Source organism: Carassius auratus, chromosome 37 (genome assembly GCF_003368295.1).
Source record: "Carassius auratus strain Wakin chromosome 37, ASM336829v1, whole genome shotgun sequence".
Lineage (NCBI taxonomy): Eukaryota > Metazoa > Chordata > Actinopteri > Cypriniformes > Cyprinidae > Carassius > Carassius auratus.
The window spans coordinates 14,677,341-14,701,135 of NC_039279.1; the positions used below are offsets into that span (position 1 = coordinate 14,677,341).

Genomic DNA, 23,795 nt, shown 5'->3' on the forward strand with positions numbered 1-23,795 from the left:
CAAAGTAGGGGTGTGTTCAAATCTTTCAGGCGTAACAAAAGTATTTCAGATAATGATCCACTGTTTTGTAAGTAAATATAAGGAAGACAATTAGGACAGATCGTGCACACGTGCACGTTGCATGCATGGCTGCGCTGTCCACCCTCTAATCAAGATGTCTGAATGACACCAGAACCCACGACTTTGTCTGTCAAAGCATTTGAGCTCTTGCACCTCTGACTTAACATTACCATGACAATTTCAATGTCAGAGATGTAGGATACACACGAAGTCCAACCATTGTCTTGAGTTTCCTTCTTCCACTTTGTTACACCCCCATGAAACGGTGCGAGAGAGTAAGACAGCACCTCATATAGCCACATGCTAGAATATAGACTGATCAGTTTGAAACCAGATCAGTTTGCATGAGGAGCACCAGCTATCCCAGGAGTGTGTGAGTGTGTGTGGAGCGCTGTGCTGCTATTGGAGCGGTGTGAAGCTCTTGGAGGAGCCCACTCATATGATGGGAAGTCACAAAGAGCCACTCTCCATACGGCACTGATAATGTGAGTATAGCGTTCACCATCACCAATGTTTCCTTATGTGTTTGAGCATGTGTGTGTGTGTGTGTGTGTGTGTGCACTTTAATCCACTGTAAGGCTGCATGATGTTGAACCTGTGGGTGTACAGTACTTGTCTCTGTGAGCAAAGACCTTAATTTAGATAATGTGGATAATGGGATATTAGAATACATCAAATACAGGGGTGAAACTTTTTTTTTTCCGGAAAGGTATTATTGCTCTCGACTGTTTCTGTGAGCAATTATATCAGTGTTTCAAATTGACTTGATGTTATGTTGTCCTTCACATAAAAACAAAAAGTCAAATAAGAATAAAATGCATGTAATTAGATGAATAGACAGGTGAAAAACTCTTTTGAATATTAATTAGTGAAAAACATTTTTGATGGAAAATGTCAGAGGATTTTTGTTGAAATAAATAAAAAAGAAAAAAGAAACAAATTTGGACGTAGGAAAAAAAGTGATGTTTTATCTAAAAAATATTTTAAGACGTTTACATCTTTCATCATCATTGTTGATACAGAGACAACGACTTTTTAAAAAAGCCACCATGTCATTAATCCTCAGTCAGGCTCTTGTACATAAATAGAAAAATTAAAGAGATTATTATTACCAAAATAAAAAAAACTGAAGAACAATTGTTAGCTTGCCAATATCACTAAAACGAAAAAGTCCTTTGAAGGTGAGCATCTATAGAAAAGTAACACCTACACAAATTCACTAAGAAAAACGGCCTCCTACTCGGTAAAAAGAACAATTCATGTTGTGCGGAGTCTCCCACGGCTAGTCTTTAGATCTCAGCTGGCTCTAGAGCAGGTTTGTGTCCATTCACCCCTCTTCGACAAACCTCATCTGAATTCTGTGGGCGTAACTTGACAGCTTGCTTTATGGTGTATTGTCATATGCCTGACCAGTTTGGAGAGACATTCGGTTCCTAGAGCGGATTTGTAAATTGCCCTGTTTTTCCTTTTCCAATACATAAAAGTTACAGCAATGCTCCTGACCTTTCTTATTTATTCCAATTTTGGTTACTGGGATAAAAAATAACATTTTATGACAAAATGATATTTAGAGCAAACAGATAGATAGATAGATAGATAGATAGATAGATAGATAGATAGATAGATAGATAGATAGATAGATAGATAGATAGATAGATAGATAGATAGATAGATAGATAGATAGATAGATAGATAGATAGATGTAATGAAATTGTGCAAGAAACATAATTTCACAGATGTTTTCAATTATCATTGGTATACCTAGAAAGTAAACAGCAATACTTGTGAAGTAGTGAACTGGCCTATTTACTCGATTTGTGAGTACAGTTATATCATAAAGCCTTTTGTTAAGTGTGCTGACAATTTGATGAGTAATAGAGAACAATACAACAGACCTGGAATACAATGTAAAGGCTGATGCAGAAGGATGTCATTCTATGTATCCTCAATGTGCAGGAGTCATTTGACCCCGGGAGACCCCGAGCACATCCAAGAAAGAAAGCTCTTGAATTCAGAGGCTGCCATGTGTGGGTGTCCATTACATTGAGACCATCATTCTCAGCAGGGACAGCCAGATCCCAGCTGCCAGTGGGCATTCGGCGGGCCCGGCACGCTCTGCCAAAGCGGGCCACTTCTGCACAGTGTGCAAACATTTTTGCATCTGTAGGCGTACAACAAAAGACACATGCATCTGAAGAAGTTTCCTTCTTTCATTTGTGGGGGAGGACACAAGAATCCCTGAAAATGTGAAGCATTCAGATGCGACAGTCAGCGGTAAAGATTGTCGCTCTTCTGTGCAGACTTGAGCGCTTTTGTTTCAGGCAGGGATTGTTTATTGAGTTGACATACAGCCACGATTATCCACTCACAGTGGGGTTTATATTACAGCAGTTGCTGATGGTCGGTCTTGTTGGTGCGGTTGTAAATACGAAAGGTCGATAACATTGTTGACTGGTTAAGCACATGCATATCCAGCACTGATCTACGAGAGCTAGATCTAAAAAAAAAAAAGATCTGCAGAGCAGTTGAAGGTGTTCAGCCGTTTGCAATTAATACAGCCAGCAGAAACAAGACCAGGCTCATTACCTCCTCATTATGGATGTTCAGGCTCTGAACCGAGACAATATTTAAAGGGCTTCCCCCATTAACAGTGACTGACACGTCCCTGTAATCAGTCTGGCTGCGGTCTGTCACATTACTCGCTGTAGTCTTTATTCAAGGGGCAAGAAAATCACCGGTGTGCTTGACAAACACGCAAAGCTGTTCGGTACTAAACGTCTTGTGAGTGATAATGTAACTGTGGCGTGATGCTGGCCCTGGCTCGCTATTGAGCGTTCAGGGTGATTTGCGGGGATGCACTCCAGTCAATATCTGAGATGTCATTATGACGACACGACCTCTTTACTAATTGCCCGCTTGAGCGACAGCGGCGATAAAAGATTCAGAGCGGACCATGTGGACTAGAGGAGATCTAAGACAAGTTACGGATGCATGGGGCCCTTATTAAATCATTACCCACAAAGCCCATTAACAGCCCTGAAAATGTCTGCTCAGTTAAGGCCCGTGACAGGCGTGGGAGTTGTATATATATATATATAAAAAGACTAATAAGTCATTTGGCTTTCTACATAGTTCTCAGTGTTCAACAGTAGTAATTTAAAAAGGCTTCACTCTTAAAAATAAAGTTTTCCCCCGCAATTCCATAGAAGAACTATTCACACTATTCTATTTCATAGTGTGAAGATCCTTTTAACGGCTAAATAAGCTTTTTCTCCTATAAAGAACCATTTGTGCATTTGAAAAGTTTCATGAATTTTAAAGGCCCTTTATGGAACCATTGATGCCAATCTAGAACCTCTATTTTTAAGTGTTCTGGTGCTCTGGTTTGTGCACTATAGCATCTCAGCAATAGTATCCATCCACCATAGAGTCAGTGATAAGTGTATGCAGTGGCAACAGATGGCTCCACTCGTAATTCATTCAGTAATTATGACACTTCTGAGATCACAAACTGTTCCCAAGCCATGCTTGTGATGACAGCAACACCTTCTCAAAAATAACCCCAGTTTGCATGGGTGGTGATAAAAATATATGTGATTGATGGACAACAGGAAGCTTTGGGGATTTTCATTGTACTGTCAAAACTGGGGGTGTGTGCTGAGGTTTCCTGTGTGCGGGCCGATTTAGACTCCCATTCAAGCGTCTGTCAAGCTGGAAGATCCAAAAAATGTAAAAATCATTATTTGAATTGCTAATAATCTGATTTTCAAAAATGAGGACAAGCCTCCGACCTTTGTTTTTAAATATTACAATTATGACGTTAAACCCTCTCTGGTGTGAAGCCATAGCATAATAATACAGTTTTCTTTCTTATAATAGAAAAAGCAAATCTGATTACACAACAGAGAAAGCTGCAAAAAAAAAAAAAAAAACGAAAAAAAAAAAAAACAATGGTACAATTGCAAATGTGAAGACATTATATAAACTACCATTCATGTATGGAAAGAGTGATGGCTATAGTTCACAATGAAATAATTAGGTGAACTCGACTATAGAACTTTTTTCTATACAATCTATATCTATATAACTTGTCTGGTGTTACAAAAACAATAACTGATTTTTCCCATCAGTTACAATGTGAGTGGGGCAGGTTATAGACTCCTGCAGAGTCAATTATGATTTTATAATTATTGTGTGTGTGTGTGTGTGTGTGTGTGTTTTACTGTACTTGAAGAGATAACTAAATGCTAATGAAATTATTTGGAGTACATATAAGTTATTCATCTAGCAGAGCAACAATTTATAAAGCAGTTTTCTTCTATAACAGCTCAAAGTGGTTAGAAGTGTCCGTTTGCACCAGTAAAGGGACATATACTGCCCCCTGCCCATATGACATGACATAACCCACGCAGATCGCGTAAAACTGTATATATATATTTATATTTACAGTTTCAAGTAGCCTATAATATAGAATATTTTACCAATATATTAAATTGATTTATAGTACTTACATTTAAATAGACTATTATTTAAGTAGGCCTACTTAATTAGGCTATACAATAAAAACCCTCACTAATTTACGTATAGGCCTATTCAAATCTCTCCCGACAAACATCAGTGCACATTTTCATCGTTATATTCATTTGTAATCTCACCAGGCATTTTATTTATTAAAACGCAACCAGGATTAAGCACGTGAGGAAATCTAAACGGATATGTGTTCATATTTGCTTCTGTTTATTTTGGAGACTCGCGGCTTGCTTCAGATAACACCGAATTCGTGTGTTATATTGATGGTGTCACAATGCTTCTAGACATGCGTCCATGCGCGCAGTCATAGCGGCCGTCTGCAGCATGTGTGGGATGTCGGAAGCTCAATGGAAGAGTTTTTCCAGAGATTAACATATATGCCCTGAAAACACAAAATACACTAGAGAGATCACTCCAACAGTCATAACTCAGATAGAAGTCGAGTAGTGACTTGACTAGGCTACTGGCTATTAACCACTGGCGCGTGTGATAAAGACACAGACACGGACTCCGCGCAAGGACTTCGAGCCACCAAGCGCGCGCGAGAACAGTTTCTACTGAACTTTGACAAAATGTGTAAAAAGGGATTTCTTACTTTTTTTTTTTTTTTTTTTTTTGCTTCGATGGTATGTAGATGTCCTCAAGGCAGAAGCAAGACGTGCAAAGATAAACTTGGAAAAATTATCAAATTAATTGTAATTGGGCTATTATGTCACAATTTGGCCATCTGTTTGACGCACCTATCCCAAATATGTCATAGTCTTCTAAAGGTTGTTTTAGATGTAAGGCTGGTAAATAAATGCGATACAGATCATTCATCCATTAGCTAAAGTATACAGCATCATACAGGAAACAAACATTCAAATATAACCTGGACATTTTGGACATGTATTAAATATGAAATGATTTTGTAATAAAGTTAAAGAGCCATTGGCTCAAATTCCGACCTCAGCTCCCTCCTCCCCCGTATGTCTTACTAGAGCAGTTTCTAAAACCCACGGGGGGAATTCACTTCTATCATCTTTTTTTATTTAGTCGATTCTGTAAACCTCACGGCGGAAAGCATTTCTATTTACGTATACAGGCATTTACATTTGGAAAGTTTTAGTTTCTTGCTCTCAAGTTTTTTGGCAAGAGGAGAGTTGAATTAATTCAAGTAGCATATATTAACTCGTTTAGGTCTAGGCTATAACATAAAAACATAAACAATAGCGGTCAACAAAATTTACTGAGCTAGAAATTCACATGCTGTTTTATCCTACATTAATTTATATTAACGCTTATAACGCACCGGAAGATAACAAAATAAAAAATAAAATGTAAAACAAATTACTTTTGGTTTAGAATCATAAATAAATCTACTTTCCAGCAGCATTCTAATTATAGAACGCAGTTACTAAAAACGTTTCCCTCTTTCCAAAAACATGGGGTCTATTCAAATAGATGTAGCGCACTTTCCGACTGTGCCACTGAAGCAAAGGTAGAAATTCCGTGATTGTGTCTCTCTCATTTGATTGTGGTTTGAGCCGCGTCTCTTTGCTCGGCAACACTCGAGAGTTTCCGATACTCAGTTTCCGGAATACGCTCCATAAATGGACGAAGGGGTGTAACTGTTTACCGGATAAAACCATGTATGGCGTGATAATGAACCGGAATTCCTGATTGAGAATGGTGCGTTGTACCAAAACGGAAGATTTTTTTCCACTTATGATTCAATATATTTCAGCCTAAATATGCCTTTGTTTTATTCTATCGTTATCTTAAAATATTTTAAAACAACAGGCAATCCACTTGCCTCTTTTTTCCTACCAGCACATTGGTTTTCAGAAAGGATTCTCCATTGACAAGTGTTATCAACGCGTCACAAGGTCTACAACCAATCACATCGCGCAGCGCTATTTTTCTTTTGCCGTCCAGTCCTTAAATGGTCAATGACGTAACGGCACATTGATAGGCTCACCATATATACATACTACAACTAGCGCTCCACCAGGATCTGTCATTCAATAACACAGAGCCGTCAGATGGCATCACAGTGAACGCTAAACTCAGAGTTTACTGAGAGCTTTCCACATGTTACGTTTTGAACGAGCATTCGCACTGGCACAAAACATTTTGTGAACATCTGAACGAGAGCTTCTTAGGACTTCACGATGACAGCTAAAACTTTGGAGAAATGCCCTGTAACCATTGGCGGCTTTGTGCACCCGCTTTCCGAGAGCATCTACTCAGTGGACGAGATTGCCACATCACTGCCAGCCTCCGTGACTATATTTCCTAACGGTGATTTAGGAGGACATTACGAGCAGATAAACTCGGGAGGTAAGAATGACGCGCGCATCTCGCCTCACGTGCTCTGTGTTTATACATCTTTCGCATCTAAGAGTATTGAGTGGAACGAGCATATGTGGCTACTTTGCAGAAAAACCAAACTTGCTAAAACTGTAAACGTTTGTTTGCTTGTATATTTAAAGTGAACCCGAAGTTCTTTGATTACTTCTAATGTTGATGACATGACTTCCGATGATTTTACAGTGGACAGCTTGCTTAAAAGCTGCATCCAATAGCCGCATGATCCATAAGACAGCCTTCTTTCATGTGTATCTAAACCTTGGTTTTATATGTATTTATTTGCAGATGGCTTGATTAGCGGGGATATGAGCACGGATAAGCGCTCCCTCGACTTGTCCTATTCCAGCAGCTTCGCGCAACCAGCTGGCCCTCGCAACCAAACTTTCACCTACATGGGAAAGTTTTCCATCGACTCCCAGTACCCAGGAAACTGGAACCCAGAGGGCGTGATCAACATCGTGAGCGCGGGGATCCTGGGCATGACCCAGCCATCCTCAGCATCCTCGTCACCTGCTTCCTCAGTCTCCCCCAGTCACTTCTCCAGCACCCTCAGCTGCACCATGGCGCAGAACCAGGCGGACATGGAGCACATCTACTCTCCTCCACCGCCCTACTCTGGATGCGGGGAGGTGTATCAAGACCCATCCGCGTTCTTCTCCACCTCCACATGTCCGATCTCCTATCCCCCGCCGTCCTACTCATCCCCAAAGCCAAACACGGACTCCGGGCTGTTTCCCATCATCCCGGACTACGCCGGCTTCTTCCAGCCGCCGTGCCAGAGGGACATGCAGTCGATGCCCGACCGCAAACCGTTCTCATGCCCGCTGGACTCTTTCAGAGTCCCACCTCCTTTGACCCCCCTGAACACTATCAGGAACTTCACACTGGGGGGACCGGTATCTGACGGACCCCGGCTACCCACAGCCTACAGTCCGCAGAATTTACCCCTCAGGCCCATCCTGCGCCCGAGGAAATACCCCAACAGACCCAGCAAGACCCCTGTGCACGAGCGGCCCTATCCCTGTCCGGCGGAGGGATGCGACAGGCGCTTCTCCCGGTCCGACGAGCTCACCAGACACATCCGCATCCACACCGGCCACAAACCCTTCCAGTGCCGGATTTGCATGAGGAACTTTAGTCGAAGCGACCACCTGACGACCCACATCCGCACGCACACCGGCGAGAAACCGTTCGCCTGCGACTTTTGCGGGAGAAAGTTCGCGCGGAGCGACGAAAGAAAGAGACACACAAAAATCCACTTGCGACAGAAGGAGAGGAAAACATCCTCGTCCTCCACTGGAGTGTCCAGCTCGGAGCGCGGCGTCGCCACGAGCATCTGCTCGTCCAGTTCCAGCCAGTAAACTTTCAACTGGACTGTGCAATATCCAACACTATATGTAGGCAATATGATTACAATAATAGTGCACCATTCGTAATATAATAAAACTGAGTGGACTGATGAAAGTGAAATCAAACCACAGTGCCAAATGACATGGACACATTTATGGCGCGCACTTTTGAAGGTGGTGCGATATTCGTTTTCTTGTTGCCTCAGTCGCATGCTGACTGACCTGACGCACTTTGTTTGAATATTTAGGCCAATTAATTTAATTAAAAAAATAACATAAGATAGCACGTGGGAGAATTGTGTCAGATAACAAGTGGCAAGCAGAGTGACTAAGTTTTTAAGAGTTCTTTTAAACTGACCAAACTTTCAAATGTGTCAAGGAGGTGTTTAACATCACTATTTTCTCCCATTGTCGTGCCTTTCGTCCGTTCATTTTGTACATATACACCCGGAGGCTTGAATTAAATTGTACATTATTCTTTAATATGAAAGTTTTTGAAGATATATTTTTGTACAAACCGTTTCGTGTCAATAGTGTTGCATTTGTGCTTAAAACACCGACCGTATATATAAATATAGATGAACTCATAGCGACTTGACGTTTGTTCTGTGGTTGTTCTGACTGATATAAATGTATTTGTTATGATGTGACTAACGCCGGTCAGTAATGCCCTACTTTGTCAACATGAAAATAATAAACAACACATGGATTGTGAACTTCTGTTTGTTTAACTGTCTGCAACTGATTTTCTTAATAAAAAGGAAGGTGTACAAGGAAAAAGTGAAGTAGACTTATAGGGACATTCCCGTTTGGGCATCACTGATCTCTGACTCATGGTCTCATAAGGGTCAGCTCCCACACAGTGTGTTGTTTACAAATGCACATAGGTGTGAATATTCACAGTCTGTAATGTTCAATATAGGGCAAAATGCTTGAGGGGAAATATGAATAATCAAAGAAGGGTTAGTGTAAATGGAACAATTCTTAAAACTTTCAGGTGACTCGCTTTGTGATTATAAATTCATGGATTTGATACAAAAAAACACTTATGACCGCTCATTACAGTGTCTATGAAGTGAAAACTGAGAAACAACACTGAAAAATGACAAACAATTGTTAACACTGTATGAATCTTTGTGGTTTTGTGTGGTTGAAGGTATATCAACCCCCGCATTCAGTGCAGGGACAACCCCATATTTAGGCAATACATAAATTTAGCTTGGAAATGTTGCCAATATTTACAATTTTGAATTGCAATTAAAAGTGTAATTTGATAAGAGGCTAAAAAAAACTAAATAAACAAGGAATAACAAAGAATTAATGAAAGCAAAGTAATGAAATCACTGAAAATGTTACTACTTTACCAATATTTTATTCATGGCAAAATCTAAAACCAGCACATACAGTCTTGTTCAAAATAATAGCAGTACAATGTGACTAACCAGAATAATCAAGGTTTTTAGTATATTTTTTATTGCTACGTGGCAAACAAGTTACCAGTAGGTTCAGTAGATTGTCAGAAAACAAACAAGACCCAGCATTCATGATATGCACGCTCTTAAGGCTGTGAAATTGGGCAATTAGTTGAAAGGGGTGTGTTCAAAAAAATAGCAGTGTCTACCTTTGACTGTACAAACTCAAAACTATTTTGTACAAACATTTTTTTTTTCTGGGATTTAGCAATCCTGTGAATCACTAAACTAATATTTAGTTGTATGACCACAGTTTTTTAAAACTGCTTGACATCTGTGTGGCATGGAGTCAACCAACTTGTGGCACCTCTCAGCTGTTATTCCACTCCATGATTCTTTAACAACATTCCACAATTCATTCACATTTCTTGGTTTTGCTTCAGAAACAGCATTTTTGATATCACCCCACAAGTTCTCAATTGGATTAAGGTCTGGAGATTGGGCTGGCCACTCCATAACATTAATTTTGTTGGTTTGGAACCAAGACTTTGCCCGTTTACTAGTGTGTTTTGGGTCATTGTCTTGTTGAAACAACCATTTCAAGGGCATGTCCTCTTCAGCATAGGGCAACATGACCTCTTCAAGTATTTTAACATATGCAAACTGATCCATGATCCCTGGTATGCGATAAATAGGCCCAACACCATAGTAGGAGAAACATGCCCATATCATGATGCTTGCACCTCCATGCTTCACTGTCTTCACTGTGTACTGTGGCTTGAATTCAGAGTTTGGGGGTCGTCTCACAAACTGCCTGTGGCCCTTGGACCCAAAAAGAACAATTTTACTCTCATCAGTCCACAAAATGTTCCTCCATTTCTCTTTAGGCCAGTTGATGTGTTCTTTGGCAAATTGTAACTTCTTCTGCACATGCCTTTTTTTTAACAGAGGGACTTTGCGGGGGATTCTTGAAAATAGATTAGCTTCACACAGACGTCTTCTAACTGTCACAGTACTTACAGGTAACTCCAGACTGTCTTTGATCATCCTGGAGGTGATCATTGGCTGAGCCTTTGCCATTCTGGTTATTCTTCTATCCATTTTGATGGTTGTCTTCCGTTTTCTTCCACGTCTCTCTGGTTTTGCTCTCCATTTTAAGGCATTGGAGATCATTTTAGCTGAACAGCCTATCATTTTTTGCACCTCTTTATAGGTTTTCCCCTCTCTAATCAACTTTTTAATCAAAGTACGCTGTTCTTCTGAACAATGTCTTGAACGACCCATTTTCCTCAGCTTTCAAATGCATGTTCAACAAGTGTTGGCTTCATCCTTAAATAGGGGCCACCTGATTCACACCTGTTTCTTCACAAAATTGATGACCTCAGTGATTGAATGCCACACTGCTATTTTTTTGAACACACCCCTTTCAACTAATTCAACGAATTGCCCAATTGCACAGCCTTAAGAGCGTGCATATCATGAATGCTGGGTCTCATTTGTTTTCTGAGAATCTACTGAACCTACTGGTAACTTGTTTGCCACGTAGCAATAAAAAAATATACGAAAAACCTTGATTATTCTGGTTAGTCACATTGTACTGCTATTATTTTGAACAAGACTGTATGCTCTCTGTTCACAGATTGGGAGACGGATGTTTCTTCAATAAGATCAATTCGAATTATCTATTGTTTATGTACTCTTTCAGACTGCTTATCTAAATGTGTGCTAACGGATATATAGATTTTATAAATTAAAATTATATAAAAAAATCAGGACTGAACATAAACTCAGTTTAACAGAGGACCTACGTAATTTTTGTTCAGCTCACATCCAGGTCTTTAAACAAAAACCCTGGAGGGATAACAGGAAAAGACTGCGTCTAACCTGAACGGAGCAAGAAATGATCTAAGAATTCATTTTATTAAATCTTGTTATTACTTTTAGGCTGCCTCCTACGTTAATGTTACAGACATATATTTACCAATGTGTGGGAAACATGACGCCACATTAGACCTTAATATGTCTGTAAACATTCACAGTGAAAGTCTGACTTTTCAACAGATCTCACTGCATGCAACACAACCTATTCCAAATCAACAGAATCGTTATTGTTAGTGATAACAAAACTAAGCGACGCAAAATATCCACACATTAAAGACGAGAAGATAAGAGTTTTAAGCTCTCCACTTTCTTCTACTAACTTTCTCATATGCAGCAGATCACAACTGCTATGAAGGGTAAATCATTAAATCAAGCAAAAAAATCAATAAATAATAATAATAATAACCTGTGGCAAAAAGTGTTAAAAACATATAAAAGAAGCTACAAAAATAAAAAATACCTTATATTTATCTAATATTAGAACATAAAAATGTTTTTATAGATTTATAAACTTATATTCTAACATATTTATATTCAAATTGAATATTTTATTATAAAATGTATACTTTAAGTTATGATATATTCTTATATATATATATATATATATACACACACACACACGCACACACACACACACACACACACACACATATATTTATATATATATATATATATATATATATATATATATATATATATATATATATATATATATATATATATATCTTATACTTCTAGAAGCTGGAATGAATAAATACAAACTAAACTGATCTATGAGTCCCAAAAAAATAAAACAACGAAAACGCATTAAAGGGTTAGTTCATCGAAAAATCAAAATTATGTCATTAATGACTCGCCCTCATGTCGTTTCCAAACCCATGAAACCTCCGTTCATCTTCAGAACACAGTTTAAGATATTTTAGATTTAGGCCGAGAGCTCTCAGTCCCTCCACTGAAGCTGTGTGTACGGTATACTGTCCAATGTCCAGAAAGGTAAGAAAAACTTAATCAAAGCAGTCCATGTGACATCCGAGGGTCAGTTAGAATTTTTTGAAGCATGGAAAATATATTTTGGTCCATAAATAGCAAAAACAACGACTTTATTCAGCATTGTCTTCTCTTCCGTGTCTGTTGTGAGAGTTCAAAACTCTGCAGTGTAGTGATATCCGGTTTGTGAACGAATCATTAGATGTAACTGGATCTTCTTGAACCAGTTCACCAAATCGAACTGAATCGTCTTAAATGGTTTGCGTCTCAAATACTCATTAATCCACAAATGACTTAAGCTGTTAACTTTTTTAATGTGGCTGACACTCCCTCGGAGTTAAAACAAACCAATATCCCGGAGTAATTCATTTATTCAAACAGTACACTGACTGAACTGCTGTGAAGTAACTGAAGATTGAACACAGAGCAAGATAATGAACGAAAGATTGACTCATCGGTTTTCGGATCACCGCTAGTTCTTTCGGACAGTTCGATTCAAAAACCGGTTGAAGAAAACGGTTCACCGGTTCTTTTGTGCTCGACGTAATTGCGTAATTGGCAATTATTGCCCTTCATCCATGACTTCGGTTTACCCGCGCTCATAACATTAGCACAGAACCAGTTCAGAATTAATCACCAAAAGAATAAGTTTGATTCATACGCTCGGTGTGTCAGTCTGCTTCACGCTGAATCACACATGCGCAGTCTGACCGAAACGGTTCTTGACTTGAGATCGAGTCAATCGTTCGTTATTATCTGGCTCGGTGTTCATCTTCAGTTCTCTTTTCACAGCAGTTTATATATTAAGTCAATATTACTCCAGGATATTGGTTTGTTTTAACTCAGAGGGAGTGTCAGCCACATTAAAAAAAGATAACAGCTTAAGTAATTTGTGGATTAATGGGTATTGGAGATGCGAACCATTTAAAACAATTCAGTTCGATTTGGTGAACTGGTTCAAAAAGATCCGGTTACATCAAATGATTTGTTGATCACAAACTGCTTTGATTTGAACTCTCTCTCACAACAGACACAGAAGAGAAGACAATGCTGAATAAAGTCATAGTTTTTGCAAATTTTGGACCAACATGTATTTTCGATGCTTCAAAAAAATTCTAACTGACCCTCTGATGTCACATGGACTACTTTGATGATGTTTTTCTTACCTTTCTGGACATGGACAGTATACAGTACACACAGCTTCAATGGAGGGACTGAGAGCTCTCAGACTAAATCTAAAATATCTTAAACTGTGTTCCTAAGATAAACAGAGGTCTTACGGGTTTGGAACGACATGAGGGTGAGTTATTAATGACATAATTTTGATTTTTTTCGATGAACTAACCCTTTAAGTGAATAATTGAATAACCTTGCACATGATGCACAAAAATCTTTTTTTTCTTTAAATACAAGACAAAGTCGAATTGAAAAATGATTTATAAACATTTTAATTGTACTTTAAATGTAAAAATATAAACAGAACATAGGAATTAGTGTTTGTATAGGTTTCTCTTTAAATAAATTAAACAAGTATTTAATATAGATTTATAGTGTGAACTTATACAAGAGTAAATGCCTTTCAAGCATGTATACATTCATTATTCACAAGCAAGGCCACAAATTGATGCACATAGGTTTGGAATGGACATTTCAAGTCGCAAGAAAAACAAACAAAAACAAAACTAATTATTATGCATGGGTATTAGAATATGGACGGTTTGTGGGCAATTCCAGTGTGCATCTCTCTACACCGAAACTTCAGGACCGGGGTATGGCTCGCCCCCACACCAGAAATCGTCAGGCTGGGGGATCTCTAAAAGCCAGGTTTCATCTCCACTGCTCTGCTCTGACTTTTTGCCAGCAGTTTGTAAAACTCTGTAGTAGTGACAATCTCTCCCATTGTCAGGGTCATACGGTGGTGCCAGTATATCAAGAAACGCAGCTGGCCCGTCCACTGCATCAATCTCATGAAGGTTGTCTTTGACAGGGGTCAAAATGCAGGGGGCACTCTGATCAGAAAAATGTACGGAGGACCTGAGCACAGCTCTCCTCACATCATCTGCCTGGAAAGGCATCAGCGGTGGATCAAACTGCCTCTCAGTGTCACTCTCAGCACCAACAGCTTTATCCAGCTTGTCATAACACCTTATATTGACCTTGCCATACAGGACCTTCAGCATGCCATTCATCCCGGGATGGTCATGTAGAGGGATGGAAGCCCCGGACTTCAACAGAAACACTCCCATGCTGAAGACATCAGTCTCACAGATGTGCATGTATGTGACTGGAGGGACTGCTGAGGACTGGAGGGAGGATATGGAGACTTTCTCCGGTGGCGCAATCTTCAGATCCGCAGCCCTGATATCGGACAGCAGGGTGACCAACTCTGCCTGCTGCTCTGAAAATGTCTTATTATCTCCAACGGCAGATGTGGAGCAGTTTGTGAAGGTCGCAGAAGCCTGGCTCGCTATCTTCTGGATCAGCGAGGTCTTGTTGTTCCTCGGCATTTTTAACAGGAGGAAACAAACGGAGCCGTGATTTGCTTCGAGCAACGATGACAACAAAATAACCGTTACGCCTGACGAGATTGTCTCGCGTGAAGCATTTAAAACAGTCGAGTGTATCTGTGTTGAAAGCTACGATAAAAATAACTCCATTAAGGTGCAAACATTAATTTTAGCACTTGGGTAAAATCCACAAACCCGCGTCTCCACCACCCCATTCATGGCTATCAGAGCCACACGTCCGTGCCTTCTGCGCATGCGCAGACATATAGGAAGCATTTGGAACTTGTAGTTCTTTTTCGCTTATAGATGGAAAATAAATTCTTGTTATCCCCTATGAGTATGCGAAAAGATTAAGACAAGCTCTGTCAATATACTCTGACATACAAGTAAATATGTTTATTTTTTTGTAAACCGGGGGCCAGTTTTAAGAAATGCACACTTTAGTTTAGCAATAGAACTACAACACCCAACAACGCCCACACTCTTTTCCCCTTTCTAGTAAGGACAAGCGGTGGGAGGCCCATTGGGCCATTCAACTCTGTCCCTTCCCCCACAACCACCCTGGACCACAACAACACATCACCACCTTACCAACATCATTATCGCATGTCATTTATTATCCACACAGGCTTGATCTCTAGTTCTTTGTGAAACAGATATAGGCAAGCAGATTTTTTTGCAAGTAGTAGTTTTGAATATTTTAAAAATAAATATTACAAATAAAACAATGGCTAAATAAACAAAAGTAAATAAATAACGGACACAACACATCATCACGTGAACATCAATAATGAATGTAATTTATTAAGCAATGTGCATACCTTTATTTATACAGTACTTTATTCAACACAGACTGTCAAAGCAGCTTTACAGAGTTAAACAGGAAAAATGTGTGCTGATAATGCAAGAGGACAATTAAAAACAGTTTTTCACTTAAAGTCAGTTCAATGTTGATTCAGTGACGTCATCATCCAGCCCAGTTCAGTTCTCTTCAAATAGTGTCTATGCCGTCAAGTCAGCAATGTTGCCAGAAATTGTTTTCTCAACTAAAAAAAGCCAAAGGCGACAGCGGCAAGGAACCAAAACTCCATCAGTGACAGAAAAGGATAAAAAAAAAAAACCTTGTGAGAAACCAGGCTTAGTCAGAGGGCCAGTTTTCCTCTTATTTAAACAAAAGCTTTTTATGTGAATAATTAAAAAATGTAATTCAGCAATAACTACAGATTTAGTGACACATGAAAGGCATTCTAATATGCTGATTTTAATTTGATTTAAAAAATGGAAAGTATGCATTTTTGTCATTTATATAGTCATGCCTATATTCTCATTGTACATTAAGTTTATGTCAAACCTTTACACCTCAGTAATTCAGGCCAGTAATTCATTATCTTTTTCCAGATTAGTGTTGATAGCGAGAGGACCGGAAGTGTGTATGGACATCACTCTGCTGTAGAACGCAGCTTTGAGTCAGTGAAGTGCATACTCAGGACATGTACCTTTATGCATGAGCACCACAAAGACCATCCTCTTGAGAAATAATGAGGCCCGCTCATTTACTCAGAGAGCAAGCACATCCAAATACCACTTCCATTTGGGTAATTCAATTAGATCCTCTCTCAACAGCCCGGATGTGAAGATCAGACACATAAGGGAGATCGTTCCATCATCACTGTCTTAAAGGCAAGGATTTTGATGAAATTTAGTAAGACTTCAATATATTTTTATATGTAATTTTAAAATTACTTTTATTATCTTTAAAATTTGTCTGTAGTGTAATGCTGAATGTACTGACATGCTTATGGTTTAGCTTTTGCAATTTAGCACATATATATTAATGTAAACATTTTTGTGTTAAGATACTTAGTCATGGTGTACTATCTCTAAATAAGGTGTACTATTTCTAAATAAACTTAAATGGCCTTTTATTTCAGTGATTTATTTTTTAAGTACAATTTTTACAAATATCATTTTATGTACACTACAACTGCACCTTCAATACAAATTAAGTGCACTTCTTATTCTTAAGGAAATACCAGCATTTCTTATTTATTTTAGCACCATAGACCTTTTAACAAACTAAAACAAACACATTTTCTCTAATAGTACTATTTAATATTGACACTTACATTATTAAGCTGGCCATAGTCAGTGATTCACTAGTACGTTATACAATACAGGTTGTGTCAAATTACAGTGTCAAACAGGAAAATATCAACTATGCATTCCATTAGTTTTGTGAATCGGTATGTTTCATTGGGCCACAAACAAACAGAGCTGAGTATCAACAGTATGACAGTAAAAGCTAACACCATGTTTTCTGATGATATCTCCCAAGGTAACATGTAAAGTGTGAAAAGCAGTGGTCCAAGTACTGAGTCTTGTGGTACTCCATACTGTACTTGTGAGCAGTATGGTACCCCTACATTCACTGCAATGAAGTAATAACGGTCAGATAAGTAAGATTTTTACCATGCCAATGCAATTCCACTAATGCCAACATAATTTTGTAATCTACTCAAAAGAATGTTGTGGTCGATAGTGTCAAACTATGGTAAGAGCAGTCTCAGTACGATGAAACAATCTAAATCCTGACTGGAAATCCTAACAGATACAATTTCTTCCTAAGATGGAACATAGCTGAGAGGATACTGCCTTTTATTTTATTTTTGAGAGAAAAGGGAGATTTGAGGTTGGTCTGTAAATACTATAACTAACTCTCTAGGATCAAGTTTTTTTAATGAGAGGCTTAATAACAGCCAGTAGAAATTATATTGGGACATATCCTAATGACATTGACGGATTAATAATATTCAGAAGAGGATCTATGACTTCTGGAAGTACCTCTTTTAGTAGCTTAGATGGCATAGGGTTTAACATTTATGTTGTTGATTTTGATGATTTGACAAGTTTATTCCTCTATATAGAAGAGAATGAATGGTATTGTACATTCCCTCCATGCAATTTAAAATTCTCCTGTTTTGTTTTCTTCCAGCTACGTTTTCCAGGTGGCTCTGGTTATACCACAATGTCGGAGTGTTTTCCTTAAAGGGTTAGTTCACCCAAAAAATGAAAATTAGACTGTGTTTTACTCACCCTCCTATAAAGGCCTCCTGTAGTGAATGCATGTGTTTCTGTAAGAAAAATCATCCGCTGGAATGGATTCTGCACATGAGAGTTGGCGGAAGTGATAGAAAAGGGTTTATTACTTTTGAAATATGGATATTTTTCTTAAAAAAGACATGGATTCGCTACAGGAGGACTATATTCACCCCTGGACCCGTGTGTTGCTAGTTCTGAAATCTTCTCTGTCTGCCTAACTATTTCCCTACATTTACCACATGTGAATCCCTTGCCACTGACAGAGAAGGCTACACTATGCATATGGCAAGCAGTAGTGACAATAACAGGGGAAGAAGCCATGACTCACCGTGTTTGTTGAATGATTTCTGATGCAGTAGAGCACTAATTACATTTAGACAATTGCATAAAATAAATGATGCTATTTCATAATTTGCCTGATTTTTTTTAATACAGATGAGAAGTAATCTGTGATTTCAGTGCAATGACTAAAGAATTGTTAAATGAGTTATTGTGGTCCTGTACTGTACATAGATTTCTCTCTGTCTGTTTTTTGGTACTGATGATGACTTGTTTTATTTAACAATATAAATATTTAGTTAATGATTATGTGGTTTGGGCCAAAAGGTCAAAATATCTGAGTCCATTTCAAAACTGTAACTCACTCCAAGTCGAATTAATCAACAAAGCCTTCAGATATGAATTTGGCTCTTAAACTCTGTAGAGAAACCTCTCTCATGGTAGAAGGCTAACATAGTTGTCTCACAATTGCTTTACTGTTATAAATAATTCAACCAACTTGTATGTGTATGTTAGCTCAGAATAAGCAAGTTTTTCCAAGCAAGATGCAATCATTCTCAACAGCTAAAGACCAGGGCAGATAAAGGCAACATTATTCGCCGATGCTTAAAATGTGCATGACTAACATTGCATAGAGGTCAGATAGAATGGAGTTCATGCATCTCTGGTAATTCTAGCCAAGAATCCTGAATGAGCAGAGCAGAGGACAATGAGACTTTCTAATTGCTCCGACATCTTGTGGTGAACGTCCCCATTGTTGTGCTCAATCTGCCATCTGTTCTGTTATGATTGGTGGTACATGCATGCCTTTGTCAGTGGTGAGTCTTTTATGCCTTCACAAATGAGACTCCATTGATTTCTTGAGGATACTGAAGCAGTTACTGTTTTTAGATATGCCAGCTATTTCCTCAGATCATAAAAATTCATGTTTTGGCTGTTTGGAAAATATCTGCATGATTAAGAGACAAAGGTCAATAAAAATGTTGTTGTTCTTTACATGAAGAAAGACCGCTCCTGTTTCATGCATTGCTTTGATTATGTGTGCATTCTGTGAATGAGGGGCTGTCATGCAGGCAGTACATGCGTAAGCATTCTTCGTCATTGCTTTATTAAATAAGATTCCAGACACACAGCTGATTCACAAGATCAAAAGCAGAACATGTTTTCACATGTGTGTCACATTTACACCAGCCCCCAATGCAACATGGAATCAAATGTAGAAATTGTTTGCCAATGCGTTTATTTTTTACTGTCTATATTAGCAAATGGTAGTAGAGAAACATTTGTCCATTTAATTCTGTACTCAGTATTATTTCAAGTATATTATTTATTAAAAGAACCATAAAAGAACATTTAAAAAATCCAAAACAACTTTTTGTGCAATGGAAAGTTTCCATGGATGTTTCTTCATGAAACCATCAAACCAATAACCCAGCCACCATGGAACGTTCTCCGAACTCTGGCTAACATTCTGGCAAGGTTCTCTTAAATTTATAAATACAGTTATGCACAGACTTTGTTGCATTAGAATTGAAATGAGTCGGAGTGTTATAATATTTTTTTTAATGTTATAATATAACATTATGCTACTTATTTCAGAAACTTAATGGGATCTTTCATTACAGTGGGAATGTTAGCAAAACGTTAATGTTGACTGGGAAACTTCAACAAATCAAACTTCTTTAATGTAATTTTGCATGTGTAATTTGCATATCTGGGACATTTGTCTGCTTTTTTTTATATCTCAGTGGCAAAAAAACAAACAAAAAAACAATGACTTGGTTCAGGAACTATTTTCACTTCTGTCTGATGATCAAGGTTGACTTGACTTATAATGAGTAAAACAGTTTTGACTATTAAACTGAAAAGTTTCATGTTTTTTGTTTTACCAAACCCCCATTTGTGTCCTGGGATTCTTCCAAAGACTAAATTCTTCTAGTTTCCATCCAGTATTCCAATATGCAAACTTACATACTTAACAACAGTGGAAAAAACTGATATAAAAAATGTTTTGTGAACAAGCACGCACACACAAGACTTAAAAAGAAAAATGGACATCAACTACAACTTATGCTGTCATTGTCTCAAAATGGTTTACAGATTTTGAGAAGACAAAAACGATTTATAGAAGCTGTGGATTTTGGGCAACAGGTCCTGACAATTACAGTGACACAATATATCACTTAAGTCGTTTGCTGTCTTTTACGCTTGGTCTGTCAGTTGAAACAGTTCTCAAATACACTCTGAAGTAGAAAAGATGAGGGCTGATGAAGGCTCTGACAAGAAATGAACAAACACTTGCTGGTTCAATGAGATGATGCTTCTTCAGGAGAAAGCACTGGGAAAGTCAGAGGGCATTAGTCGAGAGGTTAATACAGAGACCACCTGTCATTAAGAAGAGTTCTACACAGTTCAATCATATGAAGACAAATAGCAGATATTCACCCTCGCAAAAGGCTAGGGGTGAAAGGAGATGTTGTCATGGCAATCTGGACCTTTATTTTGGAAGAAAATCATTAAATTGATCAAAAGTGACAGTAAAGATATTCATATATTGTTATAAAAGATTTCTGTTTTTAAACAAATGCTGCTTTTTAACTTTCTATTCAGGATCTTGAAAAAAAGTACAGGTTTCCACAAACAAATTTTAAGCTGCACGATTGTTTTTAATATTGATAATAATAAAACATATTTCTTGAAAAGTAAATCAGCATATTAGAATGATTTCTGGAGGATCATGTGACACGAAGACTGAAGTAATGATGCTGAAAATACAGCTGTAAATATGTGTATAAAAAACAGTTATGTTTAATTGTAATAATACTTGATAATTATTGTTTTTACTGTATTTTTGTCAAATAAATGCAACCTTTTGTAAGCATGTATGTATGTATGAATGATTTTTGCACCAAATGGTTTTGTATAGTTTGCACTATTGGTTTTATGTATGTTTTTTTAATGAATATGTACTTGATGATTTAAATGTTTAACTCACATAATTGTCAGTCCCAAATTTGTTGAACAAAGCTTTATTCAAAGGTAATGATAATGATTCATTTAAAGAGAATGACACTGCATTACTTATATCAGTGGAAAATCACGTTGGCAATTTCAAGTATATTGCTTTGTGATATTAATGCATATAATAACATGATATTATTCATAAGAGATCATTTATCTGGAGATGATAACATTATCTCCTTATTATAAATGCACTGAAGTGCTGTTCTTGGTTGGATGAGTGAAAAGTGCAGCTATTGAGACTCTCTGAGCCAGACAAAATATAAACACACTGAATCCGAGCACCTGCGTCAGTACGTCTATTGGATGTTTTCGGCTACGTGTTGATCCGTCTGTGTTGTTACGTCAAAGTGACGCTGCTGGTTCGCTCTGCTCTGCGTTTGTTTTCACTGAGAAACATGTGGTAATGCACAGCCTCCAAACACTGCATGCAGCGGTCACCTGTATTTCTTTGTGTCAGCGTGACCCATAGGTATGTTTTTAAGGTGAGTCGGCAGTCCTGCTTTTATCTGGGACTTGTTAAGAGGGTCTCAGTTGCTGCTGGGGTAGGGTTGAGGCAGGGGGGTGGGCGGCCACAGAGTCACTTACAATGTCCGCCCCTTTCAGCCCTGAGAGGATCTCCATTGCTATGCTAATTTCCCCCCTTGTCGGCAGAGACTGTCCCTGTCAAGGTGGACGGACATGCAAGGAGGGGCCGGCGGGGCAGGAAGGAGCTCTCTCTCCCCTCCAGGGGGCTTTCAAGCTTTGTGAGCAAAATGATGCACGAGACAGCCGCTCCTATAGATGCTGCGGAGAACACGACAGAGAGGGTAATTTGAGAGAAAACAGTGTCTCCGTAATGGAGACTGATGGCCTCGTCCTGTCCCCCTGTTATTGTTGAGGATCAAGATTGAAGCGGGCCCTTCGTATGAGGTACCTCTTCCAGTTGGCGGTTCACGTCTGCTGGGCACGCTGCCCTCGCCAGTGGCCTTCCATCCAGAGCTCCTGGAGGTGACAGCCGCTCAGAGCCGATGATACCTCCATGACATTGAGAGGCATTCCTTGCATTTCCCTGCATTGTATTCATATCCCAGGTTGGGGAAACTCTCGAGATGGAATGGAGGATGTACAGTGACATGTCAGCTTGTGAGATTTTACTTCCTCCTTCTGACAAAAGCTGTCGATCCTGTGAGTGTGTGTGTGAGTTTGTGGAAAGGAATAATGGACGTTTACCAGGGAGCTGACAATGTAAAAGTCTAGGCTTCGTGACTATAATAAAAGAGGTTTCATTATGCACGAGATATTAATAATAATGGCACAAATACCTTATGAAGAAAAGGTTAAAGTGATGAATCATTTCCTGTCTTTGCTAAAAAGATACATTAATACCATCCTAAAAACAAGAACTTGCATTTGAACTTTCACTGGAATGAAATTGAAAAGCAGGTTTCTCCATGCAGCTGATTTGAAATCCTTTGAACATTTGAGCAGTTAGTTTATAATGCAACATCCATCTGTCAAACTCTCTACATAAGGCTCATTATAAAACACTTTCCACTATCGGATGATGATTGCTATATATTATATATGTCAACATGCATCACTGCACATTCACAATAATGCATGGCCATATTGCATAATTACTATACTCGTATAATTCATGTTGTCTAATTATTGTGTTTCTGTAAATGTTGCTATCATACATTATATACAGTAATATAAGTTTTGAAAAGAAAACTATTTACTGTACGTTTTGTTGGTTTTCATCACTTTGATTCATGATAATAGCTTTTTGTAAGACATAATGTACAGGCTGTCAAATGTTATTGAAAGTTAAATTCACTCCTGGTCAAAAAAGAGGAATGCTTAATGTTTTTGAAAGTCAGTATATTAGAATCATTTCAGGAGGACCATGTGACATTGAAGACTGGAGTAATGATGCTGAAAATACAGCTTTGCCATCATTGGAATTAATTACATTATAAAATATATCAAATCGAAATCAATTCTTTTTAATTGTAAAAACATTTCAAAATATTAGTGTTTTTCTGTATTTTAATAAATGTAGAAAAAACAACAACTTTGGATTTGGACCTGGACTTCTTTCAAGAAATGTTTAAGAATTTTTAATATTTAACTCTCATTTTTATATATAACTTTTTATAGTGTATGACTGACATGATCCTTCTCATTGTGCTGCTTCTTAAAAGAACGAAATAAATTAATTGACATAAAATATTGTTTTATATTAATAATATTAAAATCTTAGATGAAATATTCATATAAATTAATTAGATTTAAAGTCCTGTGCAGTTACATTCTGTCATGAGGCATCTATG

General features: G+C 38.2%; 2 protein-coding genes across 3 annotated transcripts; one reads left to right on the top strand and one right to left on the bottom strand.

Moving 5' to 3' along the window:
• The first annotated feature begins 390 nt into the window (after positions 1-390).
• On the top strand, positions 391-9,012 carry egr2b (early growth response 2b). 2 transcript variants are annotated; one of them, XM_026223010.1, is made up of 2 exons: positions 391-545; positions 7,228-9,012. In XM_026223010.1, exon 2 carries the CDS (start codon positions 7,248-7,250, stop codon positions 8,301-8,303), a length of 1,056 nt encoding a protein of 351 aa, XP_026078795.1. In that variant the 5' UTR covers positions 391-545; positions 7,228-7,247; the 3' UTR covers positions 8,304-9,012. The 2 variants fall into 2 exon arrangements, with proteins under 2 accessions (XP_026078795.1, XP_026078794.1); XM_026223009.1 differs by lacking the exon at positions 391-545 and adding an exon at positions 6,565-6,912.
• A 4,983-nt stretch (positions 9,013-13,995) lies between these two features.
• Positions 13,996-15,322, bottom strand: adoa (2-aminoethanethiol (cysteamine) dioxygenase a). The gene has a single exon (XM_026223012.1). It carries the CDS (start codon positions 15,076-15,078, stop codon positions 14,317-14,319), a length of 762 nt encoding a protein of 253 aa, XP_026078797.1. The 5' UTR covers positions 15,079-15,322; the 3' UTR covers positions 13,996-14,316.
• Positions 15,323-23,795: the final 8,473 nt, after the last annotated feature.

Excerpts from the sequence above, each read along its gene's own strand:
- egr2b (XM_026223009.1), top strand. The coding sequence starts at position 6,744 with ATGACAGCTAAAACTTTGGAGAAATGCCCTGTAACCATTGGCGGCTTT. Across the intron at positions 6,913-7,227 it reads CGAGCAGATAAACTCGGGAG|ATGGCTTGATTAGCGGGGAT; the intron begins GTAAGAATGACG and ends ATTTATTTGCAG.
- adoa (XM_026223012.1), bottom strand. The coding sequence starts at position 15,078 with ATGCCGAGGAACAACAAGACCTCGCTGATCCAGAAGATAGCGAGCCAG.